Source organism: Bos javanicus, chromosome 9 (genome assembly GCF_032452875.1).
Source record: "Bos javanicus breed banteng chromosome 9, ARS-OSU_banteng_1.0, whole genome shotgun sequence".
NCBI lineage: Eukaryota > Metazoa > Chordata > Mammalia > Artiodactyla > Bovidae > Bos > Bos javanicus.
The window spans coordinates 65,220,813-65,240,164 of record NC_083876.1 but is presented as its reverse complement, the minus strand read 5'-3'; the positions used below and the strand labels follow the sequence as shown (position 1 = coordinate 65,240,164).

At 38.8% G+C, this 19,352-nt stretch overlaps 1 protein-coding gene across 6 annotated transcripts in view; it reads right to left on the bottom strand.

The window, feature by feature from the left end:
- Window positions 1-1,330: 1,330 nt before the first annotated feature.
- Window positions 1,331-19,352, bottom strand: part of CEP162 (centrosomal protein 162) — a 94,824-nt gene continuing 76,802 nt past the window's right edge. For 5 of the 6 annotated variants that reach the window (XM_061427911.1, XM_061427913.1, XM_061427914.1 and 2 more), the window contains 4 exons: window positions 15,512-15,653; window positions 14,319-14,417; window positions 9,267-9,401; window positions 1,331-2,875 (listed from right to left, as the gene is read on the bottom strand). In XM_061427911.1, the coding sequence (XP_061283895.1) occupies window positions 2,672-2,875; window positions 9,267-9,401; window positions 14,319-14,417; window positions 15,512-15,653 (580 nt within the window). In that variant the 3' untranslated portion in view covers window positions 1,331-2,671. Of the gene's footprint in view, window positions 2,876-9,266; window positions 9,456-14,318; window positions 14,418-15,511; window positions 15,654-19,352 lie in introns of those variants that run through there. The other variant, XM_061427916.1, reaches the window with a different exon arrangement.

The following is a 19,352-nucleotide window of genomic DNA, read 5'->3' as shown; positions in this document are numbered from 1 at the left end:
CATTCAGTCTTTTCCTACTCTTTGTGACCCCATGAACTTTACAGTCCATGGCATTCTCCAGGCCAGAATACTGGAGTGGGAGCCTTTCCCGTCTCCAGGGGATCTTCCCAACCCAGGGATTGAACCCAGGTCTCTTGCATTGCAGGCGGATTCTTTACCAACTGAGCTATTGCTGCTGCTGCTGCTGCTAAGTCACTTCAGTCGTGTCCGACTCTGTTCGACCCCAGAGTCAGCAGCCCACCAGGCTCCGCTGCCCCTGGGATTCTCCAGGCAAGAACACTGGAGTGGGGTGCCATTGCCTTCTCCAATGCATGAAAGTGAAAAGTGAAAGTGAAGTCACTCAGTCGTGTCCGATGCTCAGTGATCCCATGGACTGCAGCCTACCAGGCTCCTCCATCCATGGAATTTTCCAGGCAAGAGTACTGGAGTTGGGTGCCATTGCCTTCTCCAAACTGAGCTATTAGGGAAGCCCATTCATCGCTAACAGGTTCTTCAAAGGATAGCCATTGAATAACATTGAATAAGTGTTTAATCTTGGGTAAAATTAAAATGACTTGTTAAATAAGGTGCTTATAGATTTTGAACCTCCCCAATTAGCACCCTTAGGTTTGGCCACCATCTTCTTGGTATTTAGTCACCGATTTAGAATTTTTCCAATACGGAATGGAACCCAAATATTAAAGCCTGGATTTCTGAGGGTTGATGGGTACAGCTGGTTATGGAATGCTGTGGGCTCACAAGTAATAGATCTGATTGTAAACCTCTCTGCTCACACAAAAGCAATGGTGTGAGCAGCAACCTTGAATCTTGAGCAGAATCTTGAATTTTGCCTTTCCTGAAGGGTCGGCAAGCCTGTGGATGCAGGTCTTATGACATTGTGAGGGGACAGAACTGGTGGAAGAGGATTGATAATCTCTGGAGTCTGCATTATCATAAAAGCCTTTCTGTTTTTTTCAAGATGGTGTAAATGTGTCCATCTGTGTTCTCATCCTAGACCCTCAGTGCAAAACCTAAGGGCTGAGATATTGTCTTTGAGGTTTCTGGTTGTAACTAACAGTTCTGATAGTGCATATGGACCTTTACTCTGTAAATGAAATTGAAGCTGTGTCACATGTGCAGCTTATTCCAAAATACGGAGTCCTCATCAAAACAGGATGTACCTTCTCTGGAACTGATAATCTGTTTGATGTCTGTACTACCTGTGTTTCAGAATCAGCCATGCTTGTGCTTAGAATGAAAGGCCCATGGAGAGTCGGTCAAAAAGACAAAGGGAAGGTACAGTTATAAATGAACAGGTTTGCAGATAAAAAGTATACAAAACACACTCAAATAATAACCAAAATAGTTTATAACTTACAACTCTTTCACATAAAAAAATAGCAAATTTTAATTAATGCTTTCTACCCTTAGGAAAAGAACATTAAAAATGCTGGACATCAAGATATTAACTGTATTCCTTACATTGAATTTCCACATTTCACATTTAATACCTATAAGTTTACCAAGGTCTACTTCACATGTCCTTTATAAAGTACTTCACTTTGTAATGATTATTCTAGAATTGCACTTGCTGGCATGTGGTTATTGAGCACTTAGAATGTGGCTGGTTCAAACTGAGATGTGCTATAAATGGAAAACTTACCTGATTTTGGAAACTTAGGATGAAAAAAAGAATGTAAAATCCCAATTTTTATATTATTTTAGATATATTACATAAATTACCAAAATTAACTTCATTTCTTTTTACCTTTTTAAACGTGGCTATAAAAATTTTAAGTGACACGTGGCTCACAGGATCTTCCTATTGGACAGCAGTGAGCCAGAACATCTGAAAACAAAGCAGCCCCAGAGAAAGCCCCAGCTACAGCTTCCATGTAGCAGTATCTCACGTGCCTCCTAGCTGCTTTGGGAAATGGAACTGTGACGTAAGAGAATAATCTGGCTACTTCTACACATGCTTTTAATTTCTTTAGTGAACATATATTCACTTCTTAAATGAAGTAAAAATGTTGCATTCTGTTTATCACTTTAGACTTCCAAAAGAGGGACTGGCATTTGAGACACAGCATAAGTGAAACAGTGAATAAATCAAATTCCCCTACTACTTGTGATATATACCTTGCACCTTGTATCAGGTGCAAAATGAGGCGCCAAGAGGCAGGAGTGGAAATCTGGGAGAACACAAGAGTTCACTATCTACCTGTACGCAAGTTACAACTCTCACCAGAATGAACATGAAGCACCATTACATCAGTGACTGTCTGAGCCGCTGTGCTCACACTGCCCACCCCGTTTCTGTGAGAAAGAGGAGCTGTTCTTCTGGGCAAAAATTAAAAATACACACCTAGTCAATAATGGCCAAGTATCTGCAATTTTGTTTTCCTCCCATATCTAGCGTGTGAGGCCTTTTGCAATAAATATCACCAGTTCTAATCATCTGCCATAAAGGGACTTGTCTGTAATTATTTAAAATGTTGATGACTAATTTTTTCCAGTAAAATACACCATTAATGCTGCTCTTATTTTTCCCTAGCTGGTAAAATATGATTTATTTTGAAATGTTCTTGTGTTCCAGCAACATACTGGAACACTTTTTTCAAAAGCCTCCTCTGACGGGGACCCCAACCATCTTCAGGCCTCCCTGTGAGGTCACGTGATATGTGAGTTTCTACTAATACTCTGGTGCATTCACTTCTGCCAAAGCAACTGGCACGACCACCCCCTGCCGGTGCAGCTCTCGGAGAACGTCCAAGATCGAATCCAACTCTGTTCGGAACTTGTCCAGCTCCCGATTCTTCAGCTGTGCAAGTCTTTTCCATTTCTCAATTTCTCTGTTTTGCTCGGTTTCTACTACTTGGTGTGTCTGCTGTATTATCTGCAAATTAAAAATATCACACTACTGTTAGAGTTTATCATGGGGATAATGAGCCTCGAAGAGCTTCTAGGAGCTCAACTGGGCCAGTGCTGACAAGGGTAATCTGGCAACCTATGTATCAGAGGGGATGGGGCAGAGAGAGAGGAGCCTTACCTAACAGGCCCCACTGGATCCATAAAGGCTTATAAGCAAAGAGTAAGTGGGAATTTTAGTATCTAATTCTGATAGGGAGTTAAGAAGTTTAAAGTTTTTCATTTTAAGCCTGGGTTGGGGGCAGGGCAGGATTACCATTTAAAGCATTTAATACCCTGGAATGAATTCAAACATCCCTAAAACCCTGTTCTTAAGAACTGTACTTGAGATGCAATCAAGACAGTTTTAACATAACATGTCAGCACTAAGGAACCATACGTTGACACCTGTCACGTGCCAGGCTTGGCTTTAAGTCTTACATGTGTTAACATTTAATCTTGTAACACTAGGAGATATTCTACATATCCATCTCCACTTAACAGGTAGGGAAAGAGAGTCACAAATAAGTAAAAAAGATTAATTCACCCTAGATTCACACAGAGGCCACTGGAGGCAGAGTTAGAATTCACACACAGGTGGCTGGCCCCAGGGCTCCCGCTCTTAACTACCCATACTAGACTACCTTGTTTATGTGGATCAGTTTTTTTCAGCTGTGACATAAGCACCTTGTCTAGTAACTTACAATACTATTCTTATAATTTTATTAATAAAATACCTTACCAGAAGGGAAATGTTAATCACAGACATTATAAACCACACAAAGCTCGACATAAAAAAATAACTGGTTACAGCAACAAAACCAATAATGTTTCCAGACATTATACATGCTGAACCTCTGCAAGAAAATTTTTAATTCTGCCTGGCTATAGAATAATTATTTCATAAGTTAATAATGAAATAAAAGAATTTCAGACACTGTATAAATAGGTACTTGAGTTATGGGGAATACAAAATGCTGTATGAATTTTCAATTCATTATTTTGATGTCTCAAACTTGGCATTTAACGATTTGTCAATCATATTCAGACATAATTGACATAACATTGTACAAGTTTAAGGTATACAATTAAAAGACGCTAACTCCTTGGAACGAAAGTTATGACCAACCTAGACAGCTTATTAAAAAGCAGAGACATTACTTTGCCAACAAAGGTCTGTCTAGTCAAGGCTATGGTTTTTCCAGTAGTCATGTATGGATGTGAGAGTTGGACTATAAAGAAAGCTGAGTGCCGAATAATTGATGCTTTTGAACTGTGGTGTTGGAGAAGACTCTTCAGAGTCCCTGCAAGGAGATCCAAGCAGTCCATCCTAAAGGAGATCAGTCCTGAGTGTTCATTGGAAGGACTGATGTTGAAGCTGAAGCTCCATTACTTTGGCCACCTGATGCAGAGAGCTGACTCATTTGAAAAGACCCTGATGCTGGCAAAGATTGAAGGCAGGAGGAGAAGGGGACAACAGAGGATGAAATGATTGGATGGCATCACTGACTCAATGGACATGAGTTTGGGTAAACTCTGGGAGTTGGTGATGGACAGGGAGGCCTGGAGTGTTGCAGTCCATGGGGTCACAAAGAGTCGAACACGACTGAGCAGACAAATACTCTTTTTGATATGTCCCCATGTGGGTTTGACTTGCATTTCCCTCATAATTAGTGATGTTGAGCATCTGCAAAAGGTCAGTTTTCATTCCAATCCCAAAGAAAGGCAATGCCAAAGAATGCTCAAACTACTGCACAATTGCACTCATCTCACATGCTAGTAAAGTAATGCTCAAAATTCTCCAAGCCAGGCTTCAGCAATACGTGAACCATGAACTTCCTGATGTTCAAGCTGGTTTTAGAAAAGGCAGAGGAACCAGAGATCAAATTGCCATCATCCACTGGATCATGGAAAAAGCAAGAGTTCCAGAAAAACATCTATTTCTGCTTCATTGACTATGCCAAAGCCTTTGACTGTGTGGATCACAATAAACTGGAAAATTCTGAAAGAGATGGGAATACCAGATCACCTGACCTGCCTCTTGAGAAATTTGTATGCAGGTCAGGAAGCAACAGTTAGAACTGGACATGGAACAACAGACTGGTTCCACATAGGAAAAGGTGTATGTCAAGGCTGTATATTATCACCCTGCTTATTTAACTTCTATGCAAAGTACATCATGAGAAACGCTGGGCTGGAAGAAACACAAGCTGGAATCAAGATTGGTGGGAGAAATATCAATAACCTCAGATATGCAGATGATAGCACCCTTATGGCAGAAAGTGAAGAGGAACTCAAAAGCCTCTTGATGAAAGTGAAAGGAGAGAGTAAAAAAGTTGGCTTAAAGCTCAACATTCAGAAAACGAAGATCATGGCATTTGGTCCCATCACTTCATGGGAAATAGATGGGGAAACAGTGGAAACAGTGTCAGACTTTATTTTTTTGGGCTCCAAAATCACTGCAGATGGTGACTGCAGCCATGAAATTAAAAGATGCTTACTCCTTGGAAGGAAAGTTATGACCAACCTAGATAGCATATTCAAAAGCAGAGACATTACTTTGCCAACAAAGGTCCGTCTAGTCAAGGCTATGGTTTTTCCAGTGGTCATGTATGGATGTGAGAGTTGGACTGTGAAGAAGGCTGAGTGCCGAAGAATTGAGGCTTTTGATTTGTGGTGTTGGAGAAGACTCTTGAGAGTCCCTTGGACTGCAAGGAGATCCAACCAGTCCATTCTGAAGGAGATCAGCCCTGGGATTTCTTTGGAGGGAATGATGCTGAAGCTGAAATTCCAGTAATTTGGCCACCTCATGTGAAGAGTTGACTCATTGGAAAAGACTCTGATGCTGGGAGGGATTGGGGGAAGGAGGAGAAGGGGACGACAGAGGATGAGATGGCTGGATGGCATCACTGACTCGATGGACGTGAGTCTGAGTGAACTCCGGGAGTTGGTGATGGACAGGGAGGCCTGGCGTGCTGCAATTCATGGGGTCGAGAAAGCGACTGAACTGAACTGAGCATCTTTTCATATAGCTGTGGGGCATTTAAATATCTTCTTTGGAACAATGTCTGTTCAGATCCTTTGCCCATTTTTTAAATTAGTGTTTTTTTTTTTTGCTATTGAGTTGTATGAGTCACAGCTTGCCTTTACATCATGTTGATTATCTCCTTCCTTGTGCAGATGCTTTTTTAGTTTGATGTGGTCCCGTTTATTGTTTTTTTTTGTTGCTTGTGCTTTAGGTATCACATCCAAAAGAGATCTATGACAAGACACATATCAGCAAGCTTTTACCCTGTGTTTTATTCTAAGAATTTTATGGTTTCTGGTCTTTAATCCATTTAGAGTAATTTTTGTGAATGGTATAAGACAGGGATCTAGTTTGTCTTTTGCATGTAAATATTACATTTCCCCAGAACCATTTATAATGAAAAGTGTCTTTTCTCCACTGAGTATTCTTGGCTCCCTTAACAAATATGTATACGTGGATTTATGTCTTGGTTCTAGATTCTATTCCTTTGGGCTGTGTGTTTGTTTTTAATGCCAGGACCATACTGTTTTGATTACTTCAGCTTTGTAATATAGTTTGAAATTAGGAAATGAAGATACCTCCTGTTTTGTTGTTCTACCTTAGGATTGCTTTGACTCTGCCTGGTCTGTATGGTTCCACACAAATTTCATAATGCTTTTTCTGTTAGTATAAAAAATGCCACTGCAATCTTGACAGAGATCACAGTGAATCTATAGATGGCTTTGGACATTTTACAGTATCAATTCTTATGAATCATAAACACTGAATACCTTTGTGTTTAATTTCTTTCATCAATGCCTTATAGTTACCAACATACAGATCTTTTACATCCTTGGATAGATTTATTTCCAAGTATTTTATTCTTCTTGATATTATTAAAAGTGGAATTATTTTATTCTTCAGATAATTTGTTGTTAGTTTATAGAAACATTACTGACTTATGTATACTGATTTTGGTATCAGAGAACTTTACTGAATTCGCTAACCAGCAGTTTTTACGTAGAGTCTTTAGGATTTTCTTTATATAAAATAATGTCATTCACAAATAGAGACAATTTCATCCTTTGCCTGACTGCTCTGGCTAAGGCTTCTAATACTATGGTGAATAAGAGTGTGAGAATGAGCATTCTTCTCTTGTTTCTGATCTTAGCAGAAAAGCTTCCAACCTGTCACTACTGATTTTGATGATAACTGAAAGGCAACCCACTCCAGTATTCTTGGCTGGAAAATTCCATGGACAGAGGAGTCTGGCGGTACAGTCCATGAGGTCACAAAGAGTCGGACATGACTGAGAGACTAACACACACACATGCGGTCCTGTTATATATGGCCTTTATCATGTTGAGGTATATTATTTTTATACCTAATTTTTGGAGAGTTTTTTTATCAAGAATGGGTGTTTGTGTTAAATGTTTTTTCTATATTGATTGAGGTGTGTGTGTGTGTATGTGTGTGTGTGTGCATGCACGTGCTTAGTCATGTCCAACTCTTTGCAGTCCCATGGACTGTGGCCTGCCAGGCTCATCTGCCCATGAAATCTTCCAGGCAAGAATACTGGAGTGGGGTGCTAGTTTCTACTCCAGGACATCTTCTCACCCAGGGACTGACCCTGTGTCTCTTGTGTCTCCTGCACTGGCAGGAAGATTCTTCACCACTAGTGCCACCTTGGAAGCCCTGCTTAAGATGATGATATGATTTTTATCTTCAGTTAGCATCTGAAAAAGAGTATGTGTATATGTATAAATGAATCACTTTGCTGTATACCAGAAACTAACACAACATTGTAAAGCAACTACTCCAACAGAAAACAAAACAGAACAACAAAGTCAAAAGTTTGCTCTAGCACCACATATAGTGAAACCTTTATGTTTTCTAGTGGAGACTTGCTTCCTAGATTAGTAGAGATGTTTGTAAGAAGCTACATGGTAGTATATTTTTTTGGTCTTGTTTTTTTTTTTTTTTTTTTTCAGAATTGAAATTATGGAAGAAATTTAGTATTTTCAGTCATGTGTGAAAGGGACCCTTTAAACCTGTGGTTTTCCTTGCTATTTGGAAGCTGCTCTCAGTTCTGAGTTTGCAATTTTATTGGAGTAGTTGATTTATAATGCTGTGTTAAGTTTCAGGTGTACTGAAAGTGATTCACTTATACATATACAAATATTCTTTTTCATATTTTTTTTTCCTATATAGGTTACTATAGAATACTGAGTAGAATTCTCTGTGCTATACAGTAGTCCCTATTGGTTATATATGTAGTGGTGTGCATACGGTAATCCCAAACTCCTAATTTATCCCTCCCTTATATCACATTTCCCCTTGATAACCATACGTTTGTTTTTGAAAGTCTGTTTTATAAATACGTTCATTTGTATCATTTTTTTAGATTCCACATACAAGCAATATAGTAAGATATCTGTCTTTCTCTGACTTGCTTCACTTGGTATGATAATCTCTAGGTTCACCAATGTTGTTGCAAATGGTATTACTTTGTTCTTTTTTATGGCTGAGTAATATTCCATTGTATGTATTTACCGTATCTTCTTTATCCATTCCTCTGTTGATGGACATTTAGGTTGCTTCCCTATCTTGGCTATTGTAAATAGTGCTGCAATGAACACAGGGGTGCATGTAGCTTTTCGAATTATGGTTTTCTTCAGATAAATGCCCAGGAGTGGGATTGCTGGGTCATGTGGTATTTCAATGTTTAGTTTTTTAAGGAACCTCCATACTGTTCTCCAGAGTGGTTGTACCAATTTACATTTCCACTAACAGTATATGAGAGTCCCCTTTTCTCCACACCCTTTCCAGCACTTACTGTTGGTACACTTTTTCATCATGGCCATTCTGGTAAGAGGTGCTATCTCACTGTAGATTTGATTTGCATTTCTTTGGTAATTAGTGATGCTGAGCATCTTTTCTTTCCTTTTTGGCCATCTGAATATGTTCTTTGAAGAAGTATCTATTTAGATCTTCTGCCAATGTTTGATTGTTTTGCTTTTTTGATATAGAGCTGTATGAGCTGTTTATTGAAATGACTTAAATGTGTTACATGGTTCCCAAGAGTCCTATTCCCAGGGTAAAATGCTTCTCTTTTAGTCATTCATCAATAATTAAGAACATAATACAAAAGTTGTTTCTCTATTTTTCTAGATATAAGGTAAACCAATCTTCAGGTATTTGAGAATTAGTCTTATTTTCTCTTAAAAGCTATATATTTATCTATAATAAAACCAATATATAATGAAAACATTCTGAAAGAAGTAATCTGTTAGGGATGACAAAAACATAGTAAACTGGAAGTACTTAAATGTGAAGAACTGTACAAATATGTAAATGTTATTTACTAATTTACCTGCTGAAGCTCCTGTTCTCTTTGCTCATGTCTCATTTCCATCTGTTTGATTTTCTTTTCTAAGACCATAAAATGTTTCATCTCCGGTGTATGATTTTCTTTGGCTTCTCTCAATTCTTCTAAGAGTTTTGTAATCTAAAGTTGAGATACGGGGCATTCATGTCAATGTATGGCAGAACCACTACAATACTGTAAAGTAATTAGCCTCCAATTAAAATAAATACATTTATATTTAAAAAAAGAGATATGAAATAAATGGGAAATTATAACAAGGAAATAATTCATTTTCCACTGGCAATCATTAGAAGTAAGAACATTCACTGCATATTCTTTGTATAAAATTTCTTTAGACCAGAGCCTTCTTGTTAACATCAAAGGTATCTGGAGTTGTTAGAGTAATAGCTTTCATTTCTTTGGTCCAGAAAGTAAAGGCTCATTCTAGCCCTGAACTGACCTCACATTTGAAAAGGTTCCAGATGATCAGACCATTTTCTCTCTCCCAGGTATGCAGGCTGGCTGTAGTGTTCAAAATTAAGTTGGGCACTTTTTCTGATGTATTCAGCCTTGCTACAAAGTATATGTTAATAGTGTGACTACTTTTTGGATTAAATAATACATTTAAAGCACACAGAGAGTTGAATAAATATGAATCCTTTTTTGTCAACCTCCTATAATTCTATTTGTAATTCTCTTCTAGTTCTTATCATCTTATAACTTATAGTAATTCATTCCACATGTGAACATGCACATATAAACAGAGATAAGTAAGTGGTGAACTCTTCCTGTGCTGGCTGTGTCTTAGGCTCTAGAGTGCACAGTCCCTGTCCTCAGAGAGATGACAGTCTAGCACAGTACCTCCTTTTTCATGTCATGGCCCAGAAAAAAAAAAAGGTGAAATTTTTATGGTACCAGGGAGTGAAATGGAGGTGATATGAGGGATCTCTATATTGGACTTCATAAAGCAATAGCACTCTTTATACCATATAATTACGATAACCTGCCGTTATCAAAATGAAAAATAATTAACAAGCAAGTGAAAATGGATAAAGTTAACAATCAATCATGTTTTACAAGGAACCACCTAGTACCTAAAAACACCAATAATACTTAAAAAAAAAAAAAAGAACCAATATACTCTTCTGACGTTAGTTTAAAAAATGTGAAAATATAAGCAAATTAAATCAGTGGCAAATCTAAATAGTTTAAATGTAGGCCATCCTGGATATCACCAGTGACCAAATAAACAAACAGACCTTACTGGGGATGACTTACAGAAAGGTTGGGGAGATGTTGTACATACCATGCCATGGTGTTGAGTGCTGGGCAAAAAAATCTTGTCTGAAAACAAAATTGTAAAAAACAAACCCCTGCAACAAAAACTACCCCCAAGACAAAACAAGCTATGATTATTGAACTAAGAAAGCTGTCAGAGGCACTGTCATATATGTATTAGTCAAATATCATTTCATCCTCTACAAACATCTTAATGATTGAAAAATGACTGAGTTTGTTTTTAGACCACCTTTCCAGTCACCATCATCTTGTGACCACAGGTAACCCATTCTGGGTACACCAGGAAAGTTCTAGTCTAGAGCAAGGAGCAGGTGAGTGAATGACAGTTCTAACATGACATGCTGCGGTGGAGAGATAAGTGCACACTAAGGTGCTGAGTGAGGGACACGTAACCTGAAGGAGAGGTGGCTGCAGGATTCTCAATCGGAGGCAGCTGTGTCTGAACTGAGTCTTAAAGGATAAGCAGTAATGAGTTATGGCAGTATCGTGGGCTAGGTGCTATGCTAAGTACTTTATAAATGTTGACTCAGTTGACCTTTTTCATCAGAACTTATATTTGTTTATCGTCTCATTACCCCAAAAAAATATAAGCTCCATGCTGCTGCTGCTGCTAAGTTGCTTCAGTTGTGTCCAACTCTGTGCGACCCCATAGACGGCAGCCCACCAGGCTCTGCCGTCCCTGGGATTCTCCAGGCAAGAACACTGGAGTGGGTTGCCATTTCCTTATCCAATGTATGAAAGTGAAAAGTGAAAGTGAAGTCACTCAGTTGTGTCCGACTCTTTGCGACCCTATGGACTGCAGACTACCAGGCTCCTCTTCCGTCCATGGGATTTTCCAGGCAAGAGTACTGCAGTGGGGTGCCATTGCCTTCTCCAGATAAGCTCCATGAGAACTGGGATTTTGTCTTTGTTCTCTTCAGTTTTCCTAGCTCCTACAGCTGTGCACAGCAGAGGGTGCTTAACAATTATCCATGAATAAATCAATGGAGTCACCTCTCAAAGATTCAACATTTGTAAATTACAAAGATTCAGAGATTTGGTTCCAGACAAAGAGTAGAGACAACTTTCCTTCATTTGTACCTCTTACAAAGTACCTTTAAGAGTATAATTAAAGTTGAGTCTTTAAAAAAATTCTTATATTTTAGTGAATTTAGTGAATATGTTCATTGGAGGCAACTGGATACATAAGGAAAGATGCATGATCAAAAGTGTTTCCTGCTTTAAAACACACACACACACACCCCCACACACAAATCTCAATATCCCTGGGACCAAACAACATCCAAAATGTATACTGTCTAAAGTTCTTATCATATCCATTTGCTAAATAATCCAAACACCTCAAAAAAAAAAAAAAAAAGAAAGGTGTGAGGTTAAAAAAAATGCTTCTTGCTACTTGAATACTATAGAAAAACTTGGCAACAACCTGAATGTCCACTGATAGGGGACTGGTGAAAAAGTAAAGTAACTGAGAGCCTTGAACCTGGAGCCAGAGGCCCTGAGTCCTATGCTGGTATTTTAGTTATGGCCTGGTAACCTCAGGTTACTTTAGCCACCTGATGAGAGAAACAACTCATTAGCTGGGCAAGATTGAGGGCAAGAGAAGAAGGGGGCAACAGAGGATAAGATGGTTGGACAGCATCACTGACTCAATGGATGTGAGCTTGAGCAAACTCAGGGAGATAGTGAAGGGCAGGGAAGCCTGGCGTACTGCAGCTCATGGGGCCACACAGAGTTGGACGTGACTTAGGGACTGAACAACAACCACCACCTCAGGTAAGTTATTTCACTTTTCTTACCATCAGTTTCTTCGTATATAAAATGGGAATAATAGTACCGACTCTTTTGGGTTATTGTGAGAACCACACAGAACACTTAACACAGTGCCTAGTATATATAGGAAACCCTTAATAAACAGTAACTATCATTATTACAGTTTTGACTCCTATTATAAAATGTAGGTTCAAGTAAATATTTAGCCATACAGTGATCATAAGCCACCCCTGGTACTGTGGATACAGGCTAGGAAATAGCTTCACTTAGGTATGGAAATCAAACCAGAAATCCCGCCCAACTGTAGTCAGTCAGTGGCATCCCTCTTGCCCCAACTTCAGAGCTCAGGCAGTGGCCCTGCCCAAAAATAGACCCTGAGAGCAAGCCCTACGCAGCCAAGACGACCAGCAGACACACCCAGAAACCCAAGCTGAGCTGACGGGTGAAGAACCATCTCTGCCAAAGCAAACCTGACTCAAATGCACAGATAATCAATGTGGGAATCAAGGATTACAAAAAAATCAGGGTAAATATGACACTATCAAAGGAACCTAAAAAGGTCCAATAACTGACTTGAACTATGTTGAAAAAATTGAAATTACTCAGTTTTTTCTTATAGCTCTATGAAACTGCTTTAAAAACAAGCAGTCAAAAAACAGAATTCACCACTTTTGATACATATACAGTGTGCTTTCACTCGAGGCCATGGTGCAGTACGCAACAGCAACACATTTCTTAAACAACCAGAGAATCCAGTCAACATACGAGACAACTATTTTCAAGCACTGGCTAATAGCACTGCAGGACTACAATTCATCAGAGAAGGGAAACAAACGGAACGAGCTCTATGGCGACCTAGTGTGTTGGCTGGAGGCAGTTTTGGAGTAACTCCTGGAGCTTATACGGGCTAGGAACGGTTCATATTCCCACTGGCCTGAGATGAAATGGTTCATAACATACAGGCCATCAGAGAGGACCTTTAGAGGGTTATCAGAGGTGGGAATAAATAAGCTCTGTTAAAACAGCTATTGTAAGTACAGTCCATATCAAAAGGCAGATTGTCATTAGCTTTATTCAAGAAATGAAGTGATTTCCTTAGTCTTCTAGTTAAACAGGCTTGGAAATCATGTGTTACAGCTTTTCTATTTTCAAAATATTTAGCTATTTCCAAACTAAGAACACGATAACTTGACCAAAATTGATCTTCCTCTTCATCTGGCAAACGTGAACATGTATTTCCTTTTACTGTTTTCCTAAAAATTTTATTTCAGGTCTGTGAGGTTCTGTAAGTTTATTACTTATACAACAAAGTTTATGTATATTTTCAACACTGAAAAGTATACAGTGTTCAACTACAGTCCTTCAACTCCTAGAACACGGTGTTTAAGTGGAGAGTTGTGTGACTGTGGACTAGTTTACATTAATCTTTCCATGATGCAATTTAGTTGTAAGTTTCACTTTTATCATGTGATTTAATAAGCCCTCAAATAATTAAAAAAAAATGATGTATAAGGTTCAAAGAATAGAATGTAGTTTGATTTTTCATACTTTCTAGAATCAAAAGGATCTCAGAGTAATCCAAATGGTGAGTTTACAGAAAGATCTATTTCCTGTAAAGGTATTGTTCTTGATGATCCAGCATTACTTTCATAATAATTTACTTACCTTTTTCTTAACTAAATTAAATAATCTTACTACTTATTGCAGAAATGGCCTTAACTATACCATTTTACCTCCTAAAAAATCAAAACAACCAAACCAAACCTGCCCCATTTCCCCACTCCCCAGAAAATCTTAGAAAATACAAACATAAATAATTTAATTGATATTTGAGCTTCATCTGGGGAAATATTAATATTTTCTTGACATGATAAGACATTTCTGAGTTATCTCCATTTGTCCATTTAAATTAAAAAATTATGCAGGACTATATGATTGAAATGGCTGAGAAGCTTATGTTAGCCCAATACTTTGGCTATTTCTTACCTCTTTCTGTAGGATTTCTTCTCGAACTTGAGAAACTACAAGAGACTCTTGCTTGCTCTGCAGCTCATTGACTTGATTTTGAAAATGTTTTATAAGTACCTAGGAAATTATATTAGCAGTACTGTGTTAGTCAAGTTTTTCCATGAACATTTGAAAAATATAGGAAAGTGAACTAATGACCTTTGTATGTATTAAAAAAATTAAAAGGATCCTATTTTTAAATTGCCTGAATCTAACAATAGTGTTTTTACATAAAAGAAAATTTACAATAATTTCATATCTCATATCTTGTCCATGCTCAAACTTCCACAACTGATGGATATCTTTTTAATTAAGTTGCTGTTAAATTATTATGGGTGGGAGAGGTGGTCATGAGAGAATTATTTCTTGAAGTCACCCCCTCCACCCAGCTTGGTTTTTAGAATTAGAACCTACAAAAAAGATGAAGAGCACACGGAACATTCGTATATTCTTCAACTTGAATTATTCACTGCTAGTGTTTTGCCATATTTGCTTTCTTTTCTTTTTTCTTAGATACCTCATTTGAAAGTAAGTTGAAAGTTCTCTTTTAATGGTTTTTTTTTCAACTTGCAAAAGCCACAGATGACAGGCCACATAGTTGACATTGGTAAATATTACAAGCTGACATATATACTATCCAAGGACAACACCCTTGAGGAAATGCAGATGAACTGTCAACACGCCCTGTCATGATTCTCAGATGACTATGCTTCGTATTGACTAGAATTATGTACATGTCTCTGTTCATTACTTTATCCCCTGTGCCTGAACAGCTAGGAAACATTATTTAATGAAAAACAGGAAAGAAGAGGGACTTGTCAGTTTGGACTTCGGGTGAAGGGAGATGGTTCAACACAGGTTCAAACGCTAAGGTCCTAATCACATTCAATTTATCCCTGAACCACTATTACACTATTAGGAGAAAGACTATTTGAGAAATATAGGGACAAAATTGCAAAAACACTTATTTAGATGTGTAACAGTAAAGTTGAATAGTTAAAACACATGTATGGTAAGGGTGTCAACTTCTATTAAAAAAAAAAGGCAATGATAATTTCTCATTTCTATCACCAACCTCAAGCAGTGAAGTTAAGTACTTCCAGATACTTTGGCAATGATCTTAAAAAAAAAAAAAAATCACATTACAGTCAAAGTTTATTAAAGTCACCTACCTCCTGAGTTGCTATTTTACGATTTAGTTCAGCTACTTTGGAAGAAGAATTCTCAACTGCATTTTGGCAAAGGAGTTTCTCTACTTCCCTCTGATGAGATGCTTTGAGAGATGTGATGTGTGCTGCAGTTTCTTCCTTGAACCTTTACAGCAAATTAAAGAAATCACACATAAAAGTGGTTCTTCAACCTCTAATTCAGTTAGCCTATAAACAGTATAAGAAGCCTGGAGAGTAAAGAAGCAAACAGAGAGAAGGCACCAGTATCTACTGCACTGTGCTCGGTGCTTTAGCCATTACTGCCTAGGAATTCTTACAGTCACTCCATGAGCTTGCTCTTATTTACTCAATTTTATAAAGGCAAACTTGAGTGCAGGAAAGAGTGATATGTCTGGGGTCCTAGGTCAGTAAATTGTAGAGCTGGGGTTTGAGCCCAGCAGAGCTGGACACCACCACCAGCCTGGGGCACTTTGAGAGAAACAAAGGCTCTAAATGTCTGGATTTATGGCAAAGAGCTCGTTATTTTACCTTTTAAGATAAATTCAGATTTATGGTCCCAATTCTTTAGATTCTCAAATGCTTTGTCTCTAGGCAACACTCACCAGTTTTTGGCCCACGCATAACTTCAGGGCTAGCTCCAGGTTGTGCGAATAAAATGATCTTTATGGTAATTCTTAGGACATAAGGTAGTCTGAACCTAATTGGACCATTAAATGTGAGAGACTGCTCATTTGTCTCTGTGACAAAATTTATGCATTCAGTGGCAGTTCAGTAAATGGCAAAGTTATGATTAAAAAGCGGGACATTTCTTACAGATAAACATTTCCTCTATTATTGGAAAAATTATTAAAAAATGACACAATTTTATTGAAAGCAGATATTTAGCAATCACTGTTGATACTTATTAATACGGAAATTACCAAACTATAAACAAACATATCAGTTGCTTATTTGACTATATGAATACTTCTTCACTGAAACACTGTTATTAGGGTCCTAAGACAAGCATAAAAGTCTAAAGTACCCATGATATAACTCAACTATAGTAAAAAACAGCCAAAAGAAGAAAGGTTACCTTTCATGTCTCCAGTTCAGAGCTGTCTGAGAAACAGACTAACGACACTAAAAAATTATAAATTATGTCTAGGAAAATATACAGGAAAATCTGAATTTTAAATTATCTTTGGAGATGTCACTTTGCTGACAAAGGTCCAGATAGTCAAAGCTATGGTTTTTCCAGTAGTATTGTACAGATGTGAGAGTTGGACCATAAAGAAGACTGAGCACAGAAGAACTGATGATTTCAAACTATGGTGCTGGAGAAGACAGTTCAGAGTCTCTTGGACAACAAGGAAATCAAGCCAGTCAATCTTAAAAGAAATCAACCCTGAATATTCATTGGAAGGACCTATGCTGAAGCTCCAATACTTTGGCCACCTGATGCGAAGAACTGACTCAGTAGAAAAGACCCTGATACTGGGAAAGATGGAGGGCAGGAGGAGAAGGGGATGACAGAGGATGAGATGGTTGGATGGCATCACTGACTCAATGGACATGAATCTGAGCAAACTCCAGGAGACAGTGAAGGACAGGGAAGCCTGGTGTGCTGCAGTTCATGGGGTCGCAAAGAGTCAGATGTGACTAAACAACATCATCAGAATGACTAAACAACACGATTCTTTTCAACTGGCTTCATTACTACTATCATATTCAGGACAAAGAATCAAGGTTTCAATTTGGAAGTGATACAACTGCCATGATGGCTCAATCAGATGTGGCTGCCTATCAATCAATAAGCATTTGTTAGGTGCTTCTTCTGCTTATTCTCCCTGCACTCTGCCAGGTCCTCTCTCTTCCTTCATTCAGGCACTCACTACTCATGCTTCCAACTCTGGGTTCCTTAATTTAGTCAAGTATGTGTGTGTGTTCAGTTGTGTCCAACTCTTTGCAACCCCATGGATTATAGCCCGCCAGGCTCCTCTGTCCGTGGGATTTCCCGGGCAAGAACACTGAGGTCGGTTGCCGTTGCCTTCTCCAGGGCATATCCCAACCCAGGGATCGAACCTGTGTCTCCTGGAGTGGCAGGTGAATTCTTTACTATTGAGACATCTGGGAAGCCCTAGTCAAGTGTATTGAAATTCTAATCTCTGAAGGGCATAATGTTATATATTCTCAATATGTTATATAATTTCATAATTAATATGTTGCTTCACAAACATTAAACTACATGTTTTATACACTCTAAACCTTACATTGAACTTCATATTCAGACCTATTATTGCCTACAAGTTGCAAAAGAAGTATAATCTTACATCAGTTCTCAAGAAGCTGTAAGGTGATGTATGACAGTGCTTTCTTGGTATATAAGTTATACAGGAGTTGGAGGTGGGAGCAGGAAATTTCTAAGAAGCTCTGGGTAATATTTTTCCTAGAAAATGAAACATGAATGAGCAAAAGGCAGGGAAGAAACTTGGCAAGTAACACAACTCTGATAGAGCAGGATTAGAATGGTGATGGGACTTGAGATGCCAGGGACAGAAATTTAGTCCTGACGTTTGAGGAAAGTGGGAGTCACTGGAGGACAGTGGTTCAGACACAGGAGTACTAAAGAATATTAATGATTTTTAAGCAAGATGATCAGGGGAGACAGAAACTGAAATTGGGGAGATCGGGGTGGGCCAACTGCCTAGTAAACCAAGCGGGCCACACTAATAAAAGGAGTAGGAAAGCAAAATAAGCACTTATAAGGAAGCACCCAACAGACTGTCAACCCAAGGAAAAAAGGTGCTAAAGCTGGGCCTGGAAATTGAAAAAGTATGGTCACAGACAGAGACAGGGATGCTGGAAGGGAGGGATTACTTTACATGTAAAAAAGAGAAAAAGAAATTGAAATACTACTAATTTCAAGAGGAATAATCCAACAAATTTTCAGATTTAACATCTGAACTCAGGGAAGAAAATAAGACTTGAAAAGTAAAATCTAGGAGTCAGGTTCATAGAAGCCATAAAGAATGGATGAGTTTAGCAAAGGAGGAGGAGCAGAGAATAGACAGTTAAAAGCCAAAAACTTTGTAACAAAGTCAGATTTTTGAGGCAGGAGAATGAAAAGGATTCAAGAGTCACTTAAAAGCAGCAGAAAAGGAGCTTTAGTGAGAGCTGGTATGTCATGGAGATTAAGGGAGGAAGTTCAGTTCAGTTCAGTCGCTCAGTCATGTCTGACTCTTTGTGACCCCATGCATCGCAGCATGCCAGGCCTCCCTGTCCATCACCAACTCCCGGAGTGCACTCAAACTCACGTCCATCAAGTCAGTGATGCCATCCAGCCATCTCATCCTCTGTCGTCCCCTTCTCCTCCTGCCCCCAATCCCTCCCAGCATCAGAGTCTTTTCCAATGAGTCAACTCTTCCCATGAGGTGGCCAAAATACTGGAGTTTCAGCTTTAGCATCATTCCTTCCAAAGAAATCCCAGGGCTGATCTTCTTTAGAATGGACTGGTTGGACCTCCTTGCAGTCCAAGGGACTCTCAAGAGTCTTCTCCAACACCACAGTTCAAAAGCATCAATTCTTCGGCACTCAGCTTTCTTCACAGTCCAACTCTCACATCCATACATGACCACTGGAAAAACCATAGCCTTGACTAGACGGACCTTTGTTGGCAAAGTAATGTCTCTGCTTTTCATTATGCTATCTAGGTTGGCCATCCTTTTAGGAAAGGCAGTGTAATCGACACTGTCTCCACAGTGTCAATGGAGAAAACTCCATTGCCTGAGAAACGTTCTCCAGAGACCAGCGTCAACAGTGTGAGGACGAGACCACGCTTAGAGCAAGTCAGGGGGAAATACAA